Here is a 27,291-nt window from a genome sequence, read left to right on the forward strand (position 1 = left end):
CGACCCACAGACATGCCCACAGGTCAGTGTCTTTTTTGCTGTTGTTGTTTTGGTTTGGTTTTTGAGACAAGGTTTCTCTGTGTAGCCTTGGCTGTGCTGGACTCACTTTGTAGACCAGGCTGGCCTTGAACTCACAGCAATTGTCTGCCTCTGCCTCCTGAGTGCTGGGATTAAATGTGTGCGTGACCTGGCCAGGTCAATGTCTTCTTCCTTAATTGAGATTCTTTTCTAGATACTTCTTGGTTCTGTCAAGTTGGCAGCTAATCATGACAAGCAAGCTAACACATTCTGCCTCCGTTTCCCATGGCTTTGTAATGAGTGTGCCACTGTGTCTAACTGAGCTGTCTTTTTATTTTATTATTTTATTTTATTTCCATGTGCATGGGTGTTCTGCTTGTGTGTATTTCTCTGCAGCGTGTGCATGCCTGATGCCCAGGGAGGCCTTAAGCGGGCATTGGCTCCCCTGAACTGGACTAACATTTGGTTGTGTGCCACCATGTGGGTGCAAAGAATTCAGCCCAGATCTCCTAGAATACCCAGTGCTCTTAGCGCTGAGATGCGTCTCCACCTCCACACCTCGGCTTTAAACTTCTGTTGTAATAGCTTTTTTAAAAAAATGTATTCCTGATATGTTTACCTTATTAAATATATGGTTTCCAAACAAATCACTCCCACTGTGTATATTTTCTTTTTACTTAATAAATAATGTCATTCAAAGCTGAAAAGTTCTCTCATTTACACAAAGCCTGTCCCCCTCCCCCTTTGGTTGCAGTTATTTGGCTGTCATATCTAAGAAACTGTCACCAAGTGATGGAAATATATACTTGTAATCTCTTTAAAGAATTTTACACAGCCGGGCATGGTGGCATAGGACTTTAATCCCAGCACTCAGGAGACAAAGGAGGGCAGATCATTGTGAGTTCGAGGCCAGCCTGGTCTACAAAGCAAGTTTAGGAAAAAAAAAAAGAATTTTATGCACTTGGGAGGCAGAGGTAGGCGGATCTCTGTGAGTTCAGGGCCATCCTTGGTTACAGATTAGGTTTGAGGTCAGACTAGGCCACAGGGGATTGTCTTTTTGTTTTGTTTTGTTTTTTTGAGACAGGGTTTCTCTGTGTAGCCTTGGCTGTCCTGCACTCGCTTTGTAGAGCAGGCTGGCACAGCAATCCGCCTACCTCTGCCTCCTGAGCGCTGGGATTAAAGACATGGGCCGCCACCGCCCAACAGGAGATTATCTTTTAATCAAAACAAAACAAACAAAACCCAAAACCTATGTAGTTAATGGTGCCATCGTTTTTCTCTTATACACATGCAATGCTTTATTGTATGAGTTAGCAAAGGTTTTCTATAAAGGACCAAGTAGTAAATATTTTAAGCTTTGTGGGAAAGGTATCCTATCTCTCTACCACTCTTTCCCAACCTTGTAACAATGTAAGAAGCCATTCCTAGCCGGAGGGGTTCTTCAAAAACAGGTCTGACAGGCCTGCTAGTGAGAAACTCACTTTACTGAGTTCGCACTGTGTTAGATTTTAGTTACAGCCACTAATTATAAAGACTTACACAAAAGAGAATACATGGGTAACCAAAGAAACCTCACATGTTACTTTCTGTTGTATAACAAAAGATTTTCGAGTGAAAGAGTCACTTTACTTTGGATCATTTTTAGCTTCTGAGTGAAACTGGTCTCTTGAGCCAAGGACAGACCGTGTTCCCCACCCTCCTCTCCAGATAGTGTCTGAACAATTTGGCTGTTGTAGCACAATTCGTAACAGAGATATTATAGAGTCTCAAACATTACACTGGTGGGCTTTGTTAAAACCCAAGGTAAAGGCGATGGCATCTGAGTCCAAAGAAACTCTCACATAGGAAGTAAGTTTTCTAAATAAATCCTGACACTAGACTGGATCTTAATGACAGTTTTAGTAGCTGGCTAGCTTCAAACTTGCTCTGCAGGGAGGACAGCCTTGAACTTCTGACCCTCATGCTTCCAGCTTGCAACTGTTTTTGAGACAGGGTCTTATACTGTAGCACACACTAACATGGAACTCAGGGCAATCCTTTTGCCTCAGCATCTTGAGTGTTGGATTACAGGTGTAAAAGTATCTATTTACTTCTTAGGCTTGGATCAAGGTTACTATGATGTCAATGATCCTAAAAGTTATCCTAGTATACTGTGCTGCCGTGGCCAAGGTGAGATAGAAAATTTCATGCTGTGGTGTAAACTGATATCTCTGTGAAAGGTGAGAGGGTGATATTTATTAGAATAATAAAAATATACCTACTCAGCCAGGTGGTGGCGGCGCACACCTTTAATCCCAGCACTCAGGAGACAGAGACAGGTGGATCTCTGTGAGTTGCGGGCCAGCCTGGTCTACATAGCGAGTCCAAGACAGCCAAGGCTACACAGAGAAACCCTGTCTCAAAAAAAAAAAATGTACCTACTGTTTGATCCAGTTCTTTCGTTTCTGGGAATTTACCCGGTGAATACAGTTCATGCCAGTAAACGTCTAGCATTGTTCATAAGCAAAATCTGGAAATAATCTAAATGCCCATCAGTAGAGCTCTGCTGGTGGTGCATGCCTGCTGGCCCAACAGTCAGGAAAAAACAAAACATGATAGGAGCTGGGGGACAGCCTGGGCTACATGGCAAACCCCAGCCTCAGAGAAATATTATGGTTCCTTTAAAATCTTGAGAATTAATTCAGAACCATTAAAACAGCAACTGGGCCTTATATAGGCTGGTTGGCCTGGAACTCTCTACGTAGTTAAAGACATCAGTGAAATTCTGATTTTCTTGCCTCTACCTCCCAAGAGTTGGGATTACAGGACTGCCTGCAGAGTTATTCCTGGTGGTGCTTCTTTCCCTTTTAGTTTTAAGTCTTATAAACTTTATTGCCAAAAAAGTTTTCAAATAAGTCCTGTCTGCCCTTGAGTTCTCTGTGTAGACCAGGCTGGCCTTGAATTCACAGATACCCTACTGCCTCTGCCTCCCCAGTGCTGGGATTAAAAGCACGCCACCGCTTCCAGCAAATTTCTTCCTACTTTTTGGTTAATGACTCCAAATATCTGTTAAAAATTGTTTTAAAAAGCCGGGTGTGGTGGCAACCTGTTTTTAATCCCAGCACTCGGGAGGCAGAAGCAGGCGGATCTCTGAGTTCGAGGACATCCTGGTCTACAAAGCAAGTCCAGGACAGCCAGGACTACAAGAGAAACCCTGTCTCCAATAACAAAAACAAAAACAAAAACAAAAAAATTGTTTAAAAATTATATGGGTGGCAGGCCTGGAGAGATGGCTCAATGGTTAAGATAGAACACTCATCTACATAAAATCTAAAAAAATATTTTTGGGGTGGGGGCAGCTGGAGAGATGCCTCAGAGGTTAAGAGCACTCACTGTTCTTCCAGAGGTCTTGAGGACAATTTCCAGAAACCATACGATGACTCTTAACCATCTATAATGAGATCTGGTGCCCTCTTCTGGCCTGCAGGTGTACATGCAGGCAGAACACTGTGCCGGCAGGTACTCAAGAAGGCCAGAAGAGGGCGTCAGATCCCTGAATTCAGAGATCTGCCTCCGCCTCCCAAGCGCTGGGACTAAAGGCGTGCGCCACCACTGCCCGGCTGTCTCTAGGCATTTAAAATCTGAGCAATCTATCCCTTTTAAAAATGGTGATAGTGATGATGATGGTGGTGATGATTTTGGTTTTTCGAGATAGGGTTTCTTTGTTACACAGAGCCCTTGGATATCCTGGCCTCTTTGTAGACCAGGCTGGCCTCGAATTTACAGATATCTGCCTGCCTTTGCCTCTCCTCCCGAGCGGGGGGATTAAAGGCGTGCTCCATCCACCATGCCCAGCTCTGATTATTATTATTTTTTAAATGCTGTGGTACGTTACCATCTTTGGAGACAAACATCAACCATCTTCAGGAGTTAGCAGCGCCCACAGGCAAAGATCATCCCCTCATGAAGGTGAGGGGTCAGGGGGGTTTTGGAACCCTTACCTAGGTATCCGGGCACTCTATACCACCTGTTGTTCGCTATTCTGCCCAAATTCCATGTGGCCTGGGGATGGGCTAGAGTATAGACTGGGGACCTGGATGAAGACTTTCCAGTGCAACCTTATTTCAGAGAGAGTGATTATCCACATGGCTGTTAAGTGACCTGTCACCTATGTTCTGTAAATAAGCCCAATAAACCAATTTGTGCCTCAGGGAGAACTTTCCTCACTATGTACTTTGTAGTTGGGACTGTGTGCGTTTAGTCCGTCAAAGAAGAATTTTATTTTATTTTATTTTATTTTAGCAACAAACGCCATAATCTTGTTGCAGAACTACAATTTATATATGTAACTATTTTACTGGGGGAAAAATCCGAACATTTTAAGGGAACCAAATATTGTGTGTTCTGGGGTCCCGGAATCCTGGCGCCTGGTTACCAGCCAGTTATCTTCAAATTCATACAACTTCGCAGGGTAACTCGCTGTCCTCGTTTTACGACTGACCCAAGACAAGCCACAATTTTGGGCTTGGAAGCTGTGGCCTCTACAGCAGGGCCAAGAACAAGAATATAGGAACAAGGCTCTTTGCCGCCAAGCCCAGAAAAGTCTACTGGAGGCTAAGCCCAGAAAAGAGAGCGGAACACAGGACCAGCGTCGGTAGTGTGTTGAACCCCGCCCAGCCGCTCCTCCGAGGCCGACTGCCCGGTTTTTCGAGGGGCTGAACAATCTGGAACACCCTCCACTCCCCTCGCCGCGCCCGGGGGCAAACTCCAAGGCGCGCCCCCTAGCAGGTGACTCAACCGCTTGAGTGACGTGACGAGGCACAAGTCTAGTCCCGCGCCTCCGCCGTGGGAAATAGTCCCGAGCCCGGCCCAGCGCTGCGCGCGCAGCCAATGCCTGCAGAGCAGGGCGTGGCTATCCCGGCCCCGTGGATTCCTCCGCTCGAGTTCGCGGTGGTGAGGTCGGGGGAGTCGCCATTTTGGATGCTGGGCGGCTAATCGGAAGTCAGTCTCTTCCGTTTTCACGTCGGGATTCCTCCAGGTGAGCTCGCCCTCCTTAGCCATAGGCACCTTCGTCTACTTCTTCCTTCTCCGCCCCGCTTTTACCGGACCCCAGCCGGCGTCAGGACCGTGAGGGCAAACCACCATCCCGCGGGTGTCAGCGGGAGAGGAAGGGAAAGCCCTGGGGTCCGGCCGGAGGTGGGGCTCGGGCCGCTGGAGGGGGTGGGACCGCGGCGCGGGTGCAGGCGCCCCTGTGTCCCGCCGCCCCTTCCCGGGCTGGGGGTGTTGATCTGGGCTCCGAGGAGACGCGCCTCTGCCGTGTCGTCCGGTCGGGACCCTCGGGAAGGCCTCGTCTACACCGCCTCGGTCGCTGGCGGGGTGAGTCAGACGTGGATAGCCCGAGCTCGCAGCGCTCCTCTTCCGGGTGCTGGGGTCAGGAGTGGCTCTCGGCACCTTGAGCTTGCACTAGGATGCGGAGCTCCTCGCTCGGGTTTAGGCAGAGGGAGGCTAAGGCTGCCTGCCCCCTCTGTCTCTGCTTAGTCTGATGTTGAACGGTTCTCAGAGGAGATTGTGATTTCTTTTGTTATGCTTTCGTGGTGTTTTGTGTTTTTATTAGGAGAGCAAAGCAGTATAACTCCTCCATCTACCTGAAAAAAAAAAAACAGTTGGTTTGTTTCAGTCATACTTTTTTTTTTTTTAAGATTTATTTGCCGGGGGGCTGGAGAGATGGCTCAGTGGTTAAGAGCACTGCCTGCTCTTCCAAAGGACACGGGTTCAATTCCCAGCACCCATATGGCGGCTCACAACTGTCTGTAACTCCAAGATCTGACACCCCCACACCAGTGCACATAAACTAAAATTAAATAAAATATTAAAAAAAAAAGATTTATTTGCCGGGCGTGGTGGCGCACGCCTTTAATCCTAGCTCTTGGGAGGCAGAGGCAGGCGGATCGCTGTGAGTTCGAGGACAGCCAAGGCTACACAGGGAGACCCTGTCTCAAAAAATACCCCCCCCACACAGAAATATTTATTATATATACAGTGTTCTGCCTACATGTATGGCTGCACACCAGAAGAGGGCACCAGATCCCATTATAGATGGTTGTGAGCCACCATGTGGTTGCTGGGAACCGAACTCAGGACCTATGGAAGAGCAGGTGGCGCTCTTAACCGCTGAGCTATCTTTCCAGCCCCAGTCACACTTTTCTTTAGGCATTTATCTTTCCAGCCTAATAAAACCTTAGGTTTTATTTAAAAACATCTCACACCCTCACACCCCTCAGGCTTTTTGAGACCTTCGTGGGGAGTTTCACGCCGCCTTTGTGTTTAAGTCATGCGGCTTCTTCATAGTCTCACTTGATAAAAATAGTTTTCTTCCCCAGATTGCTTTTTGTAGCCCTTCGATTTTTTTCCTGTGCCGCTGGTTTCTAACAAGATCTGCACCTCTATAATCCCTCAATAGACTCTGGTGCACTTTACTTTAAGCTCTGATCAGTATCAAGTCCCGGTTATATGTAACCTCTGGTGGTTTGAAGTAAAACTGCAGAACAGAGTGTAGTGTAAGTTATTTCAGGTGGAATAAATTATTGATAATGAGGTTTCCTTTGCTTTCTTTAAATATTTGTTTTCATTTTATGTATGGTGTTTTGCCTTCATGTGTATCTGTGCATCATGTGTGTGCTTGGTGCCTGCGCAGTTCAGATCCCCTGGAACTAGTTATGGACAGTTGTGAGCAACCGTGTGGGTGTTGGGACTGGAACCCAGGTCCTCTCCAAGTGACGCCTTACAGGCTAGGAACCAGATTGAATGAAGAGGAGGAAGGCTTAGATATGAGTTTGCTGCTCAGTATCTCCGTGGCAGAAAGAGTCCACAGTTGTTCCACACTTGTGGCCCTTGCAAATGAATGTGCACACACATATACACGCGAAGAAACTTTGAAAACACTTCTAGCTTGAGCTAGCGGTCTGAGCTGTTCGGTCCCCAGCCATTAGCAGGCAGCACAGGGGTGGCTGTCTTTGCTGGTGTTCTGTTGCTAGATGGGTGAGCTACCAAGGGAGGGGTGGTGAAGCCTCTGAGTGTAATCGGGGTGTCAGGTGTCTTCGTGGTGCTCTGAGTCTTCTCATGAAAGGCATTTAGAGTTACAGTTGGGTTTTCTTGGTCAACACACCCACTTACATGAAGTGCCCTTCCTGTTAACATTAATTAGTCAGTTTTTGCTGTTGTTCATTTTGACACTTTTGAGTTGAGATAGGTTTTGTTGTGTAGTCTAGGCTGGTTTCACAGTTATGATCCTGCCTGCCTGTCTCGCAGTGCTGGGAATCCAGGTGTACACCAGACAACAACTACAACAACAACTCCTCCTCCTCCTCCTCCTCCTCCTCCTCCTCCTCCTCCTCCTTCTTGTGTGTGAATATTTTGCTTGCATGTATGTCTGTATCATGTGCATGCCTGGTGCCATCATAGGCCACAAAGAAGGCATCAGATCAGATCCCCTGGGAAAGGAGTTAACAGTCAGCTGTGAGCCACCATGTTGGCACAAGGAGTACCAAGCAGGGCCATGTGGAAGAGCAGCCAGTTGAATGCTTTTAACTGCTATGATGAGCCATCTCTTGAACTCCTGGTACCACCACTCTTGACATCTCTGGTTGTTGTTGTTTGTTTGTTTGTTTTTCCAGACAGGGTTTCTCTGTGTTTTCTTAGCTGTCCTGGATTCTGCTTTGTGGACCAGGCTGGCCTTGAACTCACAACGATCCATCTGCCTCTGCCTCCCAAGTACTGGGATTAAAGGCATGCGCCACCACACCTGGCTTGGTTGTTGTTTTTAAGACACAATCTCACTATAAAGCCTAGGTTGGCATGGCGTATACCAGACTGGCTTCAAACTCACAGTCTTTTGCCTCTGCTTCCTACCTGCTGGTATTAAATTCCTTTGCCACCGTGACTGGGTCAGCATCTGCTTTTTTTTTTTTTTTTTTTTTTTTTTTTGGTTTCTCTATGTAGTCCTTGGCTGTCTTAGACTCAACTTTGTAGACTAGGCTGGCTTTGAACTCACAGTGATCCACCTGCCTCTGCTTCCCAAGTGCTGGGATTAAAGGCGTGCGCCTCCACGTCCAGCTTCGTCATCTGTTTTTTAACTGTGTTTTTTTTTTTTTTACCATTCACATCTAATTATATAAATTTGAATGCCTACTTACCTTTTCTCTTTGTTCATTTTTTTAAAAGATTTATTATTATGTATACAGTGTGCTGCCTGCAGGCCAGAAGAGGGCATCAGATTACATTACAGATGGTTGTGAGCCACCATGTGATTGCTGGGAATTGAACTCAGGACCTCTGGAAGAGCAGTCAGTGCTCTTAACCTCTGAGCCATCTCTCCAGCCCCCTCTTTGTTCATTTTTTCATTGCTCTTACTAGTTTTGCTACCTTTTAGGTTAGTTGGTCACTTTTCCGTATTTTGGTTTAAAGCCCTGTGTATTTTAAAGTAGAGATGGCTAAGGGGTGAAGAGTGCTTACTGCTTCTCCAGACTCCAGTTTTTGTTCCCAGCACCCACTTCTGGTGTCTAACAACCTCCTGTAAATCCAGCTCCCACATGTGCCATGCACATACACAGATACACATGTACACAAGAATAAAAATAAAAATCCTTAAAGTATTTTTATTTGTGTGTGGCTGTGTTTGTGGTTGCTGTAGAGGTGATAGATGTGGCTATATTTTTAGAGTCAATATTTTTCCACTTATGGTAGACTGTAGTAATCTTACCATTATATAGGTTACTTCACCTTCCTCCCTTTATATAATGATTATTTTAAGGATTACATTTATGTATATTGAAAATCTCATAAAAATGCTGGTCTTGTTCTAAACTGTCAAGTTTAACAGTTGAGAGAAACAATTAAATTTATTCATAATTTACCATTTCTATATCTTATGTGTGTTGGAGGAGTGCCACACATGATGCTGTGTGTGTTTATATCAAATGATAACTTTGTGAAATTGGTTTTCTTCTTCCACCTTTTTGTGGGTTCTGGTGCTTGAACCCAGAAACCCAGATCACCAGGCTTGCCAGCAAGCACTTTTTTAAAAGAAAATTTGTTTATTATATATTCAGTGCTCTGCCTGCATGTATACCTGCACACCAGAAGAAGGCACCAAATCACGTTATAGATGGTTGTCAGCCACCATATGGTTGCTGGGAATTGAACTTGGGACTTCTGGAAGAGCAGTCAGTGCCCTTAACCTCTGAGCCATCTCTCCAGCCCCTCCAGCAAGCACTTTTACGCTGACCTCTCATTGGCCTTTTCTTTAGCAGTTTTTTTACAGCAGTTCTGGTGAGGACAAAACTTCCTCATTTTCTCTCATGAGATCGTGTCTTGTTTCACCTTTAATTCTGAGGGATAATTTTTTAAAGATTATTTTTTGTATATGAGTGCTCTATCTGCAGGTCACCTGCATGCCAGAAGAGGGCACCAGATCTCATAGGGGAGCCACCATGTGGTTGCTGAGAGTTGAACTCAGGACCTCTGGAAGAGTTGATAGTGCTCTTAACTGCTGAGCCAGCTCACCAGCCTCTGAGGGATAATTTGTTGGATGGAAGTTTCTGGGTTGATGGCTCCTTCCTTTCAGTACTTTGAAAATGACTTTTTCTTTTGGCCTCTGATCTCAGGTGACATTTATAGCTTGTCCCCTCCTTTCTGACTTTTGGGATCTTGGATGTGTTGCCCATTTGGCCTCAGGTGATCCTCTATCCTTACCCCAAGTAGCTGTAGCAATAGGTTCATGCCACACTGTCTTTTGGCTTTTGATAATGCCCAAAGGTAATATATTATAGATAATAGGTAATATATTACTTTTATCTGGCTTACTTAGTTGGCTGGGTGTGGTTTTGTACACCTTTGATCCCAGCTCTTGGAGAGGCAGAGACAGGTGGATCTCTTGAGTTCAAAGTCAGCCTGGTCTACAGACTGAGTTTCAGTACAGCTAGGGAAACACAAAGAAACCCTATCTCTGGAGAGAGAAAAAATCTCTGACTCTAGGGCATAAATACCTAGGTTTTATTATGTTAAAAGTTTTTTTGAGTCTGTCTGTATGTGTGTTGATTTAGGGGAATTTCTAGCTACTATCTTAAGCTTTTTTGGGGGGGGGGGCACAGTACAAATCTCAAATCTAGGGCAAATGCTTTAGTATTGAGTTGTAGTCCCAGCATCTCTGGAGTTTGCTACAAACATTAGACTCTTCTATTCTGACAATATTTGAGACTTTGCTAATTACATTTTTTGAGATTATAATTTAATTACAATTTCCCCTTTTCCTTACCTCTTTCCAGGTCCTCCTGTAAACCATTCTGTGCTGTCCTTTGAATTACTGGCATCCTTGTTCATACATTGTTGTGTCCCCTCACCCTGTTTCTACATAGAGCCCTGGCTGTTCTGGAACTCCTTGGTGAACTTGGCTAGTTTCAGAGAGGCTAGAACTCAGAGATCCAACTGCCTTTGCCTCCCTAGCGCTGGGATTAAAAGTGTGTGCTCCCATCGCCTGGTGTACTTTCTTCATTTTTATTTGTGTTTATCAGTTTGGTGTCTGTGCACATGTATGTGCAGGTGTGAACATGTGTTCTTGCATGGAGTCCTGAAGTGGGTGTCTTGGTGTCCTCTATCACATTGTCTTTTATTTTATTATTTATTTATTTTTGAGGCTGGGTATCTCTGTGAACCTAGGAGTCAAGTTTTCTTGGTGAGGTTGGAAGCTAGCAAGCTTCAGTGAGCCTGGCTCCACTTAGATCAGTGCTAGGGTCACAGGTGTATGTGGGGTGTCACTAGCTTGTTACATGCATGCTTGGATGCAAGCTCTCATGCTCATGATTGTACAACAAGCACAGTCTCCAATTAGGTTTTGTTTCGTTTGGTTTTTTGTTTTTTCGAGACAGGATGCCTCTTAATAGCCTTGGCTGTCCTGGAACTCTCTTTGTAAACCAGGCTGGCCTCAAACTCAGAACTCACAGAGATCCGCCTGACTCTGCCTCCCAAGTGCTGGGATTAAAGGTGTGTGCCACCACCAAGCCTGGTTTTGTTAATTTTTATTGGAATACTTTTTCGTAATATTTTAATTGATTGTTTGGTAATTTCACATCATGTACCCCATTATACTCACTTCCCAGTCCTCCCATGGCCATCCCTACCCTTGTGACCCCTCCTCCCCAAAAGAGAACAAAAAAACCCCCAAACAACACAAGTCTGGTTTGGGTGCCTATATACTCACTGTTGCATGGTCAAACTCCCAGTAGCAAGCCCATTAAAAAAAAAACAAAACAGCCTTCCCCACCTGTACCCCTGCCAGAAGCCCTCAATTGTAGAGAGCTACACTTCAGCATCATCATAATTTTTAAGAGTTCTCTTTGATGGTTTCCTGTCTAGGTTGTTAAGATTTTTGGAGGGAAGAGGTTGCCACTAATGAAAAAAAAAAGTTGGTTTTTTTTTTTTTTGTTTTTTGTTTTTGGTTTTTTGAGACAAGGTTTCTCTGTGTAGCCTTGGTTGTCCTAGTCTCACACTGTAGACCAGGCTGGCCTTGAGCTCACAGCGATCTGCTTGCCTCTGCCTCCCACGTGCTGGGATTAAAGGCGTGCGCCACCACGCCCGGCTAAGTTTTTATTTTTAGTTTGTTTTTGAGACAGGGTTTCTCTGTGTAACCTTGGCTGTCCTAGAACTTGCTTTATAGACCAGACTGGCCTTGAACTCAGAGATCTGCCTGCCTCTGCCTCCCCAAACTGGAGACCTTTATTGATCTCTCTTTAAGTGTGCTGACTCTTCTGACATTTTCCACTCTGTTGTTGATTTCTACATCAAGTTTCTTACCCTTCTAGGATTTCTTTTTGTTTCTTTAAATTATTTTTGTAATTTTTTTCCGAGACAGGGTTTCTCTGTGTAGCCTTAGCTGTCCTGAACTCACTTTGTAGACCAGGCTAGCCTCCAACTCACCAAGATCCACCTGCCTCTGCCTCCCAAGTGTTGGGATTAAAGACTTGCGCCACCACGCCTGGCTGTTTTTGTAATTTTTGCATGTACATAAGTACATCATGAGCACACCCGTGCAAGCTGGAAGAGGGCACCAGGTCCTCTGGAACTGGAGTTACAGAGACAGTTGTAAGCCACACTAATTGCTACTGGGAACCAAAAGCAGCAGGTGCTCTTAACCACTGAGCCATCTTTCCAGCCCTTGTTTTCAAACTTTTTTCCCCCTTCTTTCAAGGCAGAATTTCTCACTGGGTGGTGGTGGCTGTGGCGGTGGCAGCCCACGCCTTTAATCCCAGCACTCAGGAGGCAGAGGCAGGCGGATCACTGTGAGTTTGAGGCCAGCCTGGTCTACAGAGAGTTCCAGGACAGCTAGAGCTGTTATACAGAGACCCTGTCTTTTGTTTTACGAGACAGGGTTTCTCTGTGTGACAGCTCTAGCTGTCCTGGACTCACTCTGTAGATCAGGCTGGCCTCAAACTCACAGAGATCCGCCTGCCTCTGCACCACCACACCCCGCTTAGTGCCCAGTCTTATTGTATCTTCTTGTTAGGCCATGTTGAGTGGATATTCCTAGGAAGACTGCTTTTTTTTTTTTTTTAAAGGGAAACAGAAGAGTTGATCAGGGGGAGAGGGAAGATGGGGAGGGGGGAAGTGGAGGGAGAGGAAACTTCAGTCAGGATGTAATAATGTATCAGAGAAGTTTAAAAAAAAAAAAACGGAAGAAGAAAATGGGGTTATGGTGGGGGACTGCAGAGACCGTTTAGTTGACAAAGTACTTGCTGCTCAAATCTAACCTGAGTTCAATCCCTAGGAACTACATAAAAAGCTGGGCATGGTGGCACATAGTTGTAGTCCCAGCGCCGTGGGGAGAGATAGGCAGATCCCTGGGGCACAGTAGCCACCCAGCCTGGGTCACAAGGTGAGCTCCAGGTTTCCAGTTAAGAACCTGTCTCAAAAAGCAAAATTTGTGGCCAGGTAGTGGTGGTGCACGCTTTGAATCCCAGCACTTGGGAGGCAGAGGCAGCTGGATTGCTGTGAGTTCGAGGCCAGCCTGGTCTATAAAGTGATTCTAGGACAGCCAAGGCTACACAGAGAAACCCTCGAAAAACAAAACAAAGACCAAACAAACAAATAAGCAAGGTTTGCTGGTACAGTGGTGCATGCCTGTAATCCCAGCACTCGGAGGCAGAGGAAGTCGGATCTCTGAGTTCAAGGCCAGCCTGGTCTACAAAAAATCCAAAACAAGGTTGAAGCTCCTGAGGAACAGTCCTGGAGGTTCACCTCTGGGCTCTACATGCGCAAATACCCTCCATGACGTATGTACTGAATGCCTTCTATACTACAGCAAGCCCTTGCGGGGGCTCGGTGGGTAAGAGCACCACTTCTTGCAGGAGACCTGGATGTAATTGCCAGCACTGACATAAAGAGAGCTCACAACCAGTTGTAACTCCAGTTCCAGATCCAGTCTTCTTCTGGCCCACCTGAGCACCAGGAGTGCACATGGTGCACAGCCCTACATTTCTGATCAAAACATTCATACACATAAAACAAATAAATCTAAAAAGAAAAATAGTTACTGCCCTTGTGGAATCTGTAATCAGAGAAATGTGTCGTATCTGTCATATCATATCATATCGAGGCCAGCCTGGTCTACAGAGTGAGTCCAGGACAGCCAAGGCTACACAGAGAAACCCTGTCTCGAAAAACCAAAACCAAAATCAAAATAAAAACAAAACCCAAACCCCACCTCATTTATATTTAGGCCTTGTGCTTATGATCTGAGCTCTATTACAGTTTATAGTTCAGTAAAGGTGCACAGCGTTGATTGTTTACTGGGGTTTGGTTTCAGGTGCATTTAGGGTTCAGATTAATGGTTCTCCCTATATTGCTCAGGTGGGAACAATTAAGATTCAAGGCATCGGGGGCTGGAGAGATGGCTCAGTGGTTAAGAGCACTGTCTGCTCTTCCAGAGGTTCTGAGTTCAGTTCCGAGCAACCACATGGTGGCTCATAACCATCTATAATGCGATCTTGTGGATAGTCACACATGTAGGCAGAACATTGTATACATTAAAAAAAAAAAAAAAAAGACTCAAGGCATCTTACCACTCTTTTTCGGTGTTTAGGGCTACAGATGACACGCTTGGCCTGTTCTAAGTTCTACCCATACTTGCTGGCTAGTTTGGTGCAGGTGACTAGAATGTAAATGGGAGTAGTTGTTACTGCTTTTCTTTCTTCCCACTTCCTGCTCATCTCTGCTTCTGAGGGCCTGAGACTGTTGATGCCTTTTGGATCTATCAGCACGTATTCTACTAGAGTATTGGGAGTCTTGACTCTCAGAATGGAACCTGGGAGTTTTACACACACAATTCCTTGTGCTTGGAAGGTTTTTGGTTTGAGACAGGGTCTTGACATGTGTCAACTTGTAGCACCACACCAGCCTCATGCCCTCCCTTTACAAGTATCTGGTTTGTTCTTTAGGGTGCAGCGTAGGCTTTGTGATCAGGAGAAGCTTTCCTTATGATTGTCCTAAGACTTTGAGTCATTTCTTTACATACAATAGGTTTCTCAGTCTGAAGCAGATATTGTAAGCCATTGTCTTATTTGATTTTGTATGATTAATGGCATCCTAGCCTCTGCCTACTAGTTGCCCATAGCCTCCTCCCCAGTTATGACAGTGCAAGATGTCTCCAGTCACTCTCAATTGAGAGGCCCTAGAATTATAGTCCTTTCTAAACACTGTTATAGTTGGCAGGATTTTAACTTTTTTTTCTTCTTCAATAAAATATAATTTCCTTGTGAGAGGCAGGGGCTGTAGTTACTTATTTCCAGTCTGTAGCCAGAGTCTGACACATAATCAATAAATACTTGTTAAAGGGATTGACCATAATTCAGCATAGTGGATAAGAGCTATTTTGTGACTTACAGGTTATTCCAGTATAGTTAGCGTAAAGGTTTCTGGAGGCAATTTCATGAGAGGAAGTGCCCTCTAATCTTCTGACAGTGCTTTTTACACAGGGAGGTACTAGTCCTAGTGTCTGGGCATTTTGTCTGTTTTATTTGTCTTTTCCTTGGTTACTTTGTCAGATCTAGCTCCTGTTAGATACTATATTTTTAAAAAATTTATGCATCCAGAAATAAAATTGAGAGTAGAAACTGTATCGTCTTGAAATAGAATAAACAGTAATCAGTGCACAGTGTGTATCCTGACACCTCGTGTACTGTGCTGACTGTAATGGCCTCTTGGTGCAATTCTTGGTAAATAGTGCTGTTGTAGAATTTCAGAGCAGGGTCCTGTTTGTACTCTTCACAGACCCTGTGTAAGTGTGTGTGCCTGAGTAGATGTTAATGACATGTCAGTGATACCAGACAACAGCTTTTCTCAAAGGCTTAGATTTAGTAGCAATACACGAGAAATTAACATGAGGATATTTTTAATTTTGTTTTAACTTTGGCAGTCTATTAAAAAAGATTAAAGGCATGCACCACCACGCCCGCACCCCTCCCTTTTTTTAATGGAAGTACTTCCTGTCTTGTTTTTTGTTGTTGTTGTTGTTGTTTTTTTTACATTTAGAGACAGTCTGTCCCTGTAACTATGCTAACCCTGGAACTCATTATGTAGAGCAGGTTGACTTCAGACGCAGAGATCGGCCTGTTTCTTTTTTCTGAGTGCTGGGACTAAAGGTGCACCCCACCTTGCCCGGCCTCTTTGTCTACTTAGTCACCCTGCTCCCATGATCAGTGCCTTCTTAGTAATTTTATCTATCACCAGATTCTTTCAGATTTCATAACTACTTGTTCCTATTCAGTCAGTTCTTTGAACAATGGTAAAATACAAACTCTAGTGGCTCAGTGGTTGAGATGTGCTTAGCATGTGCACGGCCCTGTGGGTTCACTTCCAACTCCAAGAAGGAAAAAGAAAGAGGCGGCTCCGGGTTATGCACTAGTGTGCCTCTAAGTAGTGCTAGCTCCTGAGCTAACCTGACGCATCATCTTGTTGCCACTTTTCCCAGGAGGAGCAGGACAGCATGCTGGGCTCCGGCTTCAAAGCTGAGCGTCTGCGAGTCAATCTGAGATTAGTCATAAATCGTCTTAAACTGTTGGAGAAAAAAAAAAGTGAGTACTATGCCGGACCGCCCCCCCCCCTTTTTTTTTTAACAAAACCAGGATGCCATCATCCCAAGTTAGATCTTTCAGGCTAGTGCTGTGGAGTCAGTCCTTCTCATAGCTGTGCAATTAGGATACATGCCTGCCTCTTGTATATAGTTAAACTGAAACACTTTTGCAGAGAATGGGACATAATGTTACTCCTTTATGTACCCTTTTTTTTTCTGTCTTGAACTCGCTTTGTAGATCAGGCTGGCCTCAAACTCACAGTGATCCACCTGCCTCTGCCTCCCAATGTTGACTCCTTCATATTTGTATGCTTTGCATCCATGGGTTTCAACAAATGCTGATCAGAACATATTCAGATCTATACTGTATATCTTCAGACTTTTTGTCATTATTCTAAAATAACACATTATAATAGCATTTATGTAGCATTTCTGTTACACGGTATAAGTAATCTAGATGTGGTTTAAAGTACACAGGACACTTAAGTATAGATGATCTGCACATTTTTTTTTGTGCCATTTTTATATGTCCCAGGCACTTGGGCCTCCCTATTATGGTATACATAGGTATCCTAGAGCCAGTGGCTCCTGAGTTGGAAATGTCAGCCTACGTCATGGTCTCATCTATACAGGGTGGCAAATTCTAGAGCATGATGATGAGAGAGATGTGCTAAGTGAGTGTGAGCTCGGATATCGTAGATCAGAGCACCCGTCTTCTCAGGCATCTCTGGTGGGTAGAGGTCGGCCTATGGCGGGTTCTATGTACTCCTGCTGTGTGACGGGAGTGCGGTTTGTGTTCCAGCGGAATTGGCTCAGAAAGCAAGGAAGGAAATTGCTGACTATCTGGCTGCTGGAAAGGATGAACGAGCTCGCATTCGTGTGGAGCACATTATCCGGGAAGACTACCTTGTGGAGGCCATGGAGATCCTGGAGCTGTACTGTGACCTGCTGCTGGCCCGATTTGGCCTCATCCAGTCTATGAAGTAAGATATCTTGTCTTGGAGGCTGAACATACCTGGAATTCGAGAGTGGAGTAATATTATCTCAGTCTTACATGGAACTGCAGCAGGCTAACACCAAGAGGTTCTTTCACATTTCCAAGGATCTTTTGTCTATTTGAAAAGAAAACAATCTGAAGTCCAGAGTCCCAGCTTGAGTTTTGGTTCAAGTTGTCTGAGGTTTGTGGACTTGGGCATGTCACTTAGTTTCTGTTTCACCAGAAGTAAAATAGGGACAAGAAATGGCTGTTACCAGAAGCCAGTATAGTTTGTGACATAACTTTGGAGGTCATTTGGTATATGATGTAAGAACTATGGATTCTGTTTGTGTTTTGTTTGTTTGCTTATTTTCCCAAGACAGATTTTCTCTGTGTAGCTTTTGCTATCCTAGACTCACTTTCCTGACTAGGCTAGCCTCGAACTCATAGCTATCTGCCCTGTCTTTGCCTCCCTCAGTGCTGGGATTACAGGCGTGGGGCACCATGCTTGGACTGTTTTAAAGATGTTAAGTTTTATCATATATATCATATTTATCATATATATCAATATATATATTTTTTTTTTCATAAGGGACCTAGATTCCGGTCTGGCTGAATCTGTGTCTACACTGATCTGGGCTGCTCCTCGGCTGCAGTCAGAAGTGGCTGAGTTGAAAATAGTGAGTACAATTAGTTTTTTGTTTAGTTTTGTTCTTTTAAACAAAGTCTCACTGTGTCAGTCTAGTTGGCTGGGACTCATCTAAACCAGGCTGGCCTAGAATTCACAGAAATCCACCTTCTCTGCTTCTGAATCCTGGGGGTAAAGGTATGTGCCACCATGCCCAGCCTGTGTAGTTTTTTGTATCATTAGAAAAGTCTGTTTTAGCTGGGCGTGGTGCGCATGCCTGTAATTCCAGCACTTGGGAGGCGGAGGCAGGTGGCACACTGTGAGTTTGAAGCCAGCCTGGTCTACAAAGTGAGTCCAGGACAGCCAAGGCTATACACTTAGAAACCGTGTCTCGGGCTAGAGAGATGGCTCAGAGGTTAGGAGCACTGTCTGCTCTTCTAGAGGTCCTGAGTTCAATTCCCAGCAACTACATGATGGCTCACAACCATCTATAATGTGATCCAATGTCCTCTTCTGGCCTGCAGGTGTACATGTAGGCAGAACACTGTATACATAATAAAAAAAATAAATATTTAAAAAGAAAAGAAAGAAACCCTGTTTCAAAAATCCGGAAAAAAAAGAAAGGAAGAAAAAGAAAAGTTTGTTTTGTACACAACCTTCTGGTTTTGAAATAGACTTGGGGAGTGGGCGTGGTGGGCATGCCTTTAATCCCCGCACTCGAGAGGCAGATCTCTGTGAGTTCAAGGCTAGCCTGGTCTACACAGACAAACTCTGTCTTGAACAACCAAAAAAACAAACAAACAAACCAGGAAAGAAATAGGCTTTGGTAGTCAGTTACTCCTTTTCAGATCTTTATAGCATAGAAATTGTTTTGAGAATTTAAACAACTTTTTTTCTTTTTCTTTTCATTTTTTTTTGGGGGGGGGTTATTTGTGGTTTTTTTTGTTTTTTTGAGACAGGGTTTCTCTGTGTAGCCTGGCTGAGAATTTGAACAACTTTCTAAAGGGCTAGATTTATGTGCTAGCGGTTATGCCTTAAATTATTTTTTAGTTGAGTATGGTAGTCTGTGCCTATAGTCCCAGGACTTTGGAGGCTGAGGCAAGAGGGCAGGAGTAAAGGCTAGTCTGGACTATATCCTCTTTCAAAAGGGGCAGGAGTCAGGGGAGGGACAGGGAGAAAACTTACATATATTATACACATATATTTGCTTGACCTTATTTGTATACATGGAAACGCATTTTGCTTTCTGTCTCTTGCTTTTGTGGTGCTGGGGGTCAGACCTAGGGCCTCACACATGGAACAGGTGTCAATCACTGAGCTGTGTCCATCTCCAGAACATTTTTGTTTTTAGATTTTTATGTGTATGAATGTTTGTCTGCCTGCATGTGTGTGTGCGCGTCATGTCCATGCCTGGTTTCAGCAGAGGCCAGAAGAGGACATCAGGCTCCCTGAACTGGAGTTGGAGGCAGTTGTGAACCACCATCACAAATGCTGTTTATCGCTGAGCCGTATGCCCTAGTTTTTCTTCTTTTTGAGGCAGGGTGTCTTACTCAGTGTTCCGTTGATGTGAAGAGACAGCATAACCATGGCAACTCTTATAAGGAAACATTTAATTTGTGGCTGGCTCACAGTTTTACAAGTGTAGTTCATTATTCTCATGGCAGCGTGCAGGCAGACATGGTGATGGAGGAGGAGCTGAGCACATGAGACCTCAAAGCCTGCCTCCCACAGTGACGTGCTTCCTCCAGCATTGCCACACCTCCAAATAGTGCAGTCCCTACAGACCTATGGGGTCCAGTTACAGTCAAACTACCACAAGGATCTCATATAACCCAGGGCAGTTTTGAATTTGTTATGCAGTTGAAAGTGACTTGAGCTGGTGGTGGTGGAGGTGGAGGTGGAGGTGGAGCCTGGCTTTAATCCCAGCACTGTCGGAGGCAGAGGCAGGCCTCAGATTGCTGTGAGTTTGAGGCCTACAAAAGTCTACAAAGTGAATCCAGGACAGCCAACACTACACAGAGAAACCTTGTCTCAAAAAACCAAAAAATTTTTGAAAATTTGGGAAAAAAAGTGACCTTGAACTCCTGATCATCATTCATCACTACCACTACTGTTATTTTACACAGAGATTATAAACAAAACTCCCCAGGAATAGTGTGGTTCTTTTTCCTTTTTTTTTTGAGACACTGTTTAACCGGGTAGTAATTATGCCTACCTCTACTCCTAGCACTCAGGAGGTAGAGGCAGGTGAATCTTTGAGTTCAAAGACAGCCAGGGCTACACAGAGAAACTTTTTGTTTTTGTTTCAAGACAGGGTTTCTCTGTGTAGCCTTGGCTGTCCTACACTCATGTTGTAGACCAGGATGGCCTCAAACTCCTCACAAAGATCCACCTGCCTCTGCTGCCCTGAATGCTGGGATTGAAGGCATGTACCACCACTGCCTGGTGACATTTTTTTTTTAAACCCAGTAATAAAAATGTGTTTACTGTTGATGGAGGAATTGTGAAGCTGTGTATGGGAGTGATTTCTGTTATAGTTGTCTTTTTCTTTGTAGGTTGCTGATCAGCTCTGTGCCAAATACAGCAAGGAATATGGCAAGTTGTGCAGGACCAACCAGATTGGCACTGTAAATGACAGGGTAATGAACCTACCTGCTAAGTAGCACCCAGGGGACAGGTGGCTTATTAGCAGCAGGTGTTTGGGTTGTGCAGGTGCATGGCTGAGTTAGCTGGGGATAGTGTCGGGCAGAGGGCTCTGTGTGCAGTGTGGCCCTTGCGCCGCCTGCCGCTTGATTGTGCTGCTTTTCTCTTTGCTGTTCTCTAGGGCAGGAAGGAGAGTGGGCAGAAGGGGCGGAAGAATGAGTGGGGAAGGTGTCAGTGCTGAGTCTGTTCTCAGTACCTGTCTCATACACAACTAGAGAGTGTGAGGAAAGCGTGCGGCCTGTAATGTGCTGTCCGCCTGCAAACAAAATAGTTCTTTATTCTTACTTTTCTCAGTTTTACCAGTAAAATGAGAGGAACTACAGTTTTTAGGAAACAGGTTAGAGCCAGGCATGGTGGCGCACGCCTTTAATCCCAGCACTTGGGAGGCAGAGGCAGGTGGATTGCTGTGAGTTCAAGGCCAGCCTGGTCTACAAAGTGAATTTAAGACAGCTGAGGCTATACAGAAAAACCTTGCCTAAAAAAAAGAAAGAAAGGAACAGGTTAGGGTTAGGCTGGTGGTACAGATGCTTCTTGATGTTGATCTTTTACTACAGCTAATGCACAAACTGAGTGTGGAAGCCCCACCCAAAATCCTGGTGGAGAGATACCTGATTGAAATTGCCAAGAATTACAATGTACCCTATGAGCCTGACTCTGTGGTCATGGTAAGTTTATGCCAGAGCACAAAGAGAAGTGAGATTCTATGTAGGACCTCTTGGAGAGGGGGGAGCTGCTATTTATACTCGATAACTGGTGAATGTAAGCCTTTGTTCAACTAGTACCTTCTTGTATAACAAAACAATAAATATGCCTGCAAATATCACAGGGCACTTAAAGCAGGAGATTGAGTGAACAAAGGCGGATGGCTGTGAGTTCAAGGCCAGCCTGGTCTACAAAGTGAGTTTAAGACTAAAGCCGAGACTACATAGATAAACCCTGTGTTGAGAGGAGGGGGAAGAAAAGCAGTTAATCCCATTAACTAGGGAGGTATAAACAAGAGGATCAGTTCAAGGCTAGCCTGGACTACATGAGAGCAGCATCAACAACTTGTATGCTTGTGTGTGTATCCCTAGACTTCTAGAGAACCTGGCCATGGCCATAGATTAATAAGTGCGTGTGTCTTTTTCTTAGGCAGAAGCTCCTGTTGGGGTGGAGACAGATCTTATTGATGTTGGATTTACAGATGATGTGAAGAAAGGTGGTCCTGGAAGAGGAGGAGGGGGCGGGTTCACTGCCCCTGTTAGTGCCCCTGATGGAACAGTGCCAATGCCTATGCCCATGCCCATGCCGATGCCATCTCCAAATGCTCCCTTCTCATATCCGCTGCCAAAGGGACCAGTAAGTATGTGTATACGAACAAAGTGTGGATGTATGCTTTAGAAAATGCTGCAAAAGAGGACAGATGGCTCTAACACACAGAGGAGTTGCAGGCTGCCAGCAATACAGAACAGTAAGAACATCTCTGTTAGCTGAGTGATCAAGCAAGTGTAATGAGGGACAGCAGCAGATTCAGGAACATCCTTGGCTTCAGCTGCAAGCACTGAAGTAGAAAAATCTAAGGACAGTGCTAGGAAAGTCCCTTTAGGAAGGTTACTAAACACCTGGGTATCTGTTGCAGTAATGTTAGTACATTTTCTTTTCCTGAGAATGAAGAACTTGCCTTTATTACCAGGCTGAAAAGCTTTGTTGATAGGATGTTGTTAGCAAGAAAGTGATTGGTTTTTATTATTTGTTTGTTTTTTGAGACAGACATTAAAGCACTTGATGTGGTAACTGAGGAATAGCCTTTGTAGATTTCTAAGCTTGTAGTCTTTCTGACCACGTGATCCTTTTGAGCCTTTCTTTCCTCTGAGATCTTGAACACACACATAAGTGTGGACTGTGTATTCACACACGTTTCTCCCCATGCCGCATAGAAGTTTCAGAGTGGGAGCAGTGTTTCTCATACTGCTTTTCTCTTGCAGTCGGATTTCAGTGGATTGCCAGTGGGGACTTACCAGGCCTTTCCTAACATTCACCCACCTCAGATACCAGCAACTCCCCCATCGTATGAATCTGTAAGTGCCTGAGCCTCTTTGATAAACGGCAGGAGAGTGAATCCCATGAAGAGAGCAAAATAATGGCGACAGGGAAGGCAAACTTTTGATCAACTTAGCATGGGTCTTGCTCTTGCTTCGGGATTCTTCGTTGCGTTCATCCTGCCCTGGAGATGGGGAGCTCTGTTGGTGGCATTTGTGGTGGGCATGCTATGCCAGCACTGAAGCCAGGAATCAGGAAGGAGCTGCTCTTGGGGAGTGAGTGCTCATATAGGCATGCTGGCACATGCCTATAGTCGCAGCCTTTTGGAGGATCAGGGTTCAAGGTCAGCCTGGACTACATGAGCCTATCTAAGAAAGTGAAGAGGAAGCAGTGCTTTGCTAGAGCACGTAGTGGAGAGGGCTTGCTGCACTGCACGGCCGAGAAGCTCATGGAGCTGCTGTGCTCGGATAGTAGAATGTGTTTACTAGAGTGTCTTGTTTTTTCAAAGTTCCCAACAGTCATGGGAAAGGATGGGAATGGGGTATTTGACTTTTTTTCTTTTTATTTATTTATTTATTTTTTTAATGGGGTATTTGACTTAAAAGTGTCCACTTAGTCATTTTTGGCCTGTAGTGTTGATTTCACATTTTATTCTTGTAGCTAAAACTTATGTAGAGCAAACCTGTGGCACGGGTCAGTCATTTTAGCAGCTTGGCAGTTGAAGTAGATAGATTACAAATCTAAGACCTTAAATTCCTGGCGTGGTGGTGCACGCCTTTAATCCCAGCACTTGGGAGGCAGATACAGGATCACTGTGAGTTCAAGGCCAACCTGGTCTACAAAGTGAGTCCAGGACAGCCGGGGTTACACAGAGAAACCCTGTCTCAAAAAACCAAGGAAGAAAAAAAAAGCAAAACAAAACCTAGGGAAGTAGTTCAGTGGTGGGTGCAGGGCTATTGTACAGGAGGCTCTGGTGCAGCCCCCGGGGTGTAGGGGTGTGGGAAGATTTTCATAAAAGGCTCATGTGGTGAAGATGCCTTGTACTGTGGAAGAATAGCCCTGCCTGAGAACTGCTTTCTGCCAGTCTTGTGCAGACTGACATGACTCATACATACATGCCTTTGAGAGCTGTTTCCAGCTTGTGAGTTACTTAGAAAGTAAGTAGGTGTGGGACGTGCTATGTACATTACTCACCCAGGAAGCTCCCTCTGACCCTGAGTTTGCTTACCATTCTTCTGATTGGTTTCCATCTCTAGTTGATGTGTTTTCTCCTGGAACTGAGTCTTTCTCATGCTTTAGTATTCCATATATCAAAACATGGCCAGCTGTGTGGAGTGAGGTGGCTCTTCATCAGTCCTTGATGCCTTGGCTCTTGTAGACTCTCTAGTTGCTATGCCTGGAAGCTGAGAAGTGCCACAGTGTGGTAAGATCTTTCCCTCTTTGCCCAGCAGTTCAGAGGTTGGCGTGGAGAGACTAGGAGGAATCTTCCTAGGAGCAAATTCTGTTGCTTTTGGGGAACAGCTTCATTTCTGGAAAATGAGGAGCTGGTGCTAGTGTTAGTATTTGGTCTAGAGATGTCATTCATTGCTTTTTCCTTTGGTAACAATCTTTGTTTTGCAGGTTGATGACATTAATGGTGATAAAAATGTTTCTTCTGCACAGATTGTTGGTGAGTGTGGTTCAGAAAGCTTCACGGCTGCTGACTCCTGTTATTCTTGTACCGTCCTCCCTGCATGGTCATGGGGCTGCACTGATGGTCCATGTCGCTTTTCAGATAGAATGCGCCTGAGACAAGACTCAGGCCTTCTTGCTTTGAAACATCAAATAATTTCCCCAGCCTTCCAACTTCTCTGTTCATTTTAGTCACTTTCAAGTTTTTTTAAAATCTTTTTAAAAAATCTATTTGTTTATTATGTATACAGTGTTCTGCCTGCATGTACACCTGCCCGCCAGAAAAGGGCACCAGATCTCATTATAGGTAGTTGTGAGCCACTATGTGGTTTCTGGCAATTGAACTCAGGACCTCTGGAAGAGCAGCCAGTGCTCTTAATTTCTGAGCCATCTCTCCAGCCCTACTTTAAGTTATATTTAAATACATTTTTATTATTTTATATATACATGGGTTTATACATGAGTACAGATCACTGTAAAGGCTGGAAAATCCTCTGGGGATTGCAGTAATGGGTGACTTGTTTGTTAGAGATAGTCTTGGCTGTCCTGGAACTCAATTTTTAAACCAGATTGGCCTCAAACTCAAGACATCCACCTGCCTCTTCGTCCCAAGTGCTGGGAAGCTGAGTCATCCCTTCAGCCTTTCCTCAGTTTTAAAAATATTATTTTATTATTTTGTGTATATGGGTATATGTGTGTCTATACAACATGTGCATGCATCACCTTTGGAGACCAGAAGAGAGCACTGCATCTCCCAGAACTGGAGTTAGGCTGTTGTGAATGACCATGTGGGTGCTGGCGATCAAACCTGGGTCGTAACCACTGAGTTATCACTCCAGCCCCTCACCCTAGTGGGTTTTTACAGTGAGGTATAAAAAAGGATGTCTTAGTTTCTATTGCTGTGATAAAACACCATGATCAAAAGCAACTTGTAGAGGAAAGGGTTTATTTTGCTTACATTTCTATGTCACAGTCCATTGTCAATCAGGCCAGGAATGTGGAGGCAAAAATAGAAGCCGAAGCCAAGGAGAAATGCCATTTACCTGCTCAATCTCATAACCTGCCCTATTTACTGATTCTTTGTAAATTTACATCATGCACTCAATCCCACTCATCTCCCTGCCCCTCATACCCACCCTCTGCCCTTGCAACCTCCCCCACCCCCTTTCCCCAAAAAATCTTGTTGTGGAAGCTGTAGTGTGTCACAGTGAATCCCACGGTATGTCCTTTTGTCCACACTTATTTGCTTGCAGATGCTTATTGCAGTGAGTCATTGGTCTGGTACAAGGCCTCAGGCTTCTGCTATCCTCAATACCAGGACTCCTCTCAGATATACTGTTGTTGCTCTGTGTCATGGAGATCCTGCAGCTCTGGGTTTGTAGGACCAGCGTAGTCACAAGCTTCAGCAGGTCATAATGGGGTGGGCCAACTCAAAGCCCTGGATCTGGCCTTGGGTGGTAGCTGAGCTGGTCAGTGCACCACTAGGGCAAGCTCTCCAGCACTAACCCTGGACTTCCTTATCTGCTGGCTTCCTGGTGCGGGAAGTTACAGGCATATGCCACCATGCTGTTACATGCAGTGCTGGGGAATCAAACCAAGAACTTTGTGCATGCTAGATAAATACCCAAAACTGAGGCTGCACCCTAGCCTCTGCTCCCTAGCCTCTGCTCTCCTCTCTCAGCCAAAAGGGTTTGTGGGGTTTGGGGGGATGGCCAAGTCATTTCTATGCCATTTGTAACATTGTGCTCGTTGCCCTAATTTAATTAGGACCCAAGCCAGAAGCTCCTGCAAAGCCCCCTTCTAGACCCGTGGATAATTACAACACCTTTGTACTGCCAGAGTTGCCATCTGTGCCAGACACACTCCCAACTGCATCTGCTGGAGCCAGCACTTCAGCATCAGAAGACATAGACTTCGATGATCTTTCCCGGAGATTTGAGGAACTGAAAAAGAAAACATAGGTGTCCTAAAGAGGCAGCATCCACACTGGACGTTGATACTGAACAGTTTTTCTTCCTTGTAACAATGAACCTCCATCAAATTCCGTTGTGTCTGTTCACCGTCACTGAGCACTCCTCCTTGGGGCTCTGCTGCTGTTCTACCAGCTGTGCTGCTTTCCAGTTCCCTAGTGCCACTGAGACTACCAGCTAGACTCTGGCTGCAGCCCAAGAGTTGGCCCCTCTTGGCTGTGGTTGCCTGTTTGTCTTCCTGTCACATGGATCCTTGGTTCTTTCCTGGTCATTCCATTCCCAGGGAGTGAGAAGAGAAGCATTGTGGGTAGAGTTGCCAAAGATGGCTGGGTCATGGACGAGAGTACCCTATGACATGTCTCAACCTTGACTTGTAAATACAAGGCTCCGCGTGGGGGTGATTGTAGAGAGAATCGAGGCCACTGTGTTTTCTCAAATGAGTTAGAAGATGGCTCAGGAAGCCACCATCATGGCTCCTGGAGGCTGGCCTCTCATTGACACATAACACTACTCCTTGCTGCAGGGTACTGTTCTGCCTGGATCCAGTTGCAAAATGTGTTTGGAAAAGCTCTCTCTTGGTTCTACTGGATTCTCAGGGAGCCCTTGTGGCCTTTGCTTTGCGTACTGTGTTTCCCTTTTAGGAAAGGGCAGCACTGTAGAAACTTGTTTTTCCCCATCGCATGTTAGGAAGGAAGCACAGGTTTGTCTGAGCTTAGAGTGGGCTTCCAGTTGCCTTAATAGAAGTACCCAAGTCTCTTGGGTAGAGATCTGGAAGCCTACAGGTGACGAGGGGCACATGTTTTCATTTGAAAACTTTATGATTAAGGGAATCTTTACAACTGATATCTCAAGTTTTAGTGCCATGCGGCTGTTGTTCACTGCTTTCCTGGGTGGAGGAGACTTTATCATGGTAACTTCTTTGCCCCTAGCCAAGGCTGTCCTTCCCCAAGAGGTTAGCTTTGGGACTAGAAGATGAGATTTTTGCTTACATGTAATATTTCTGTACATACATGTGTTTCAAGCAACTTCAGTGTTTTTGATGTGTCTGTATCTCATAGCTTACTAGCTGCTAATAAAGACCTGATGTACTGCTCTTTCTAGTGTTGGTGGTCAGGTGAATGAGTTTGGATTGCAGTGGAGAACAGTTTGCCCAGGTGACTGACCCATGTCAGTGTACACGCCAGACCCAGCCTTCACGGTCCTCTGC

General features: G+C 45.0%; 1 protein-coding gene across 3 annotated transcripts; it reads left to right on the forward strand.

Annotated features, from left to right (window-relative positions):
- Positions 1-27,177, forward strand: IST1 (IST1 factor associated with ESCRT-III). 3 transcript variants are annotated; one of them, XM_084755670.1, is made up of 10 exons: positions 1-22; positions 16,016-16,118; positions 16,920-17,100; positions 17,686-17,773; positions 20,277-20,360; positions 20,979-21,089; positions 21,556-21,762; positions 22,389-22,481; positions 24,064-24,112; positions 25,882-27,177. In XM_084755670.1, exons 2-10 carry the CDS (start codon positions 16,031-16,033, stop codon positions 26,073-26,075), a joined length of 1,095 nt encoding a protein of 364 aa, XP_084611796.1. In that variant the 5' UTR covers positions 1-22; positions 16,016-16,030; the 3' UTR covers positions 26,076-27,177. The 3 variants fall into 3 exon arrangements, with proteins under 3 accessions (XP_084611796.1, XP_084611795.1, XP_084611797.1); XM_084755669.1 differs by lacking the exon at positions 1-22 and adding an exon at positions 4,904-5,035; XM_084755671.1 differs by lacking the exons at positions 1-22; positions 22,389-22,481 and adding an exon at positions 4,904-5,035.
- Positions 27,178-27,291: the final 114 nt, after the last annotated feature.

Source organism: Acomys minous (assembly GCF_964271855.1).
Source record: "Acomys minous genome assembly, chromosome: 14".
In the NCBI taxonomy this organism is placed as follows: Eukaryota; Metazoa; Chordata; class Mammalia; order Rodentia; family Muridae; genus Acomys; species Acomys minous.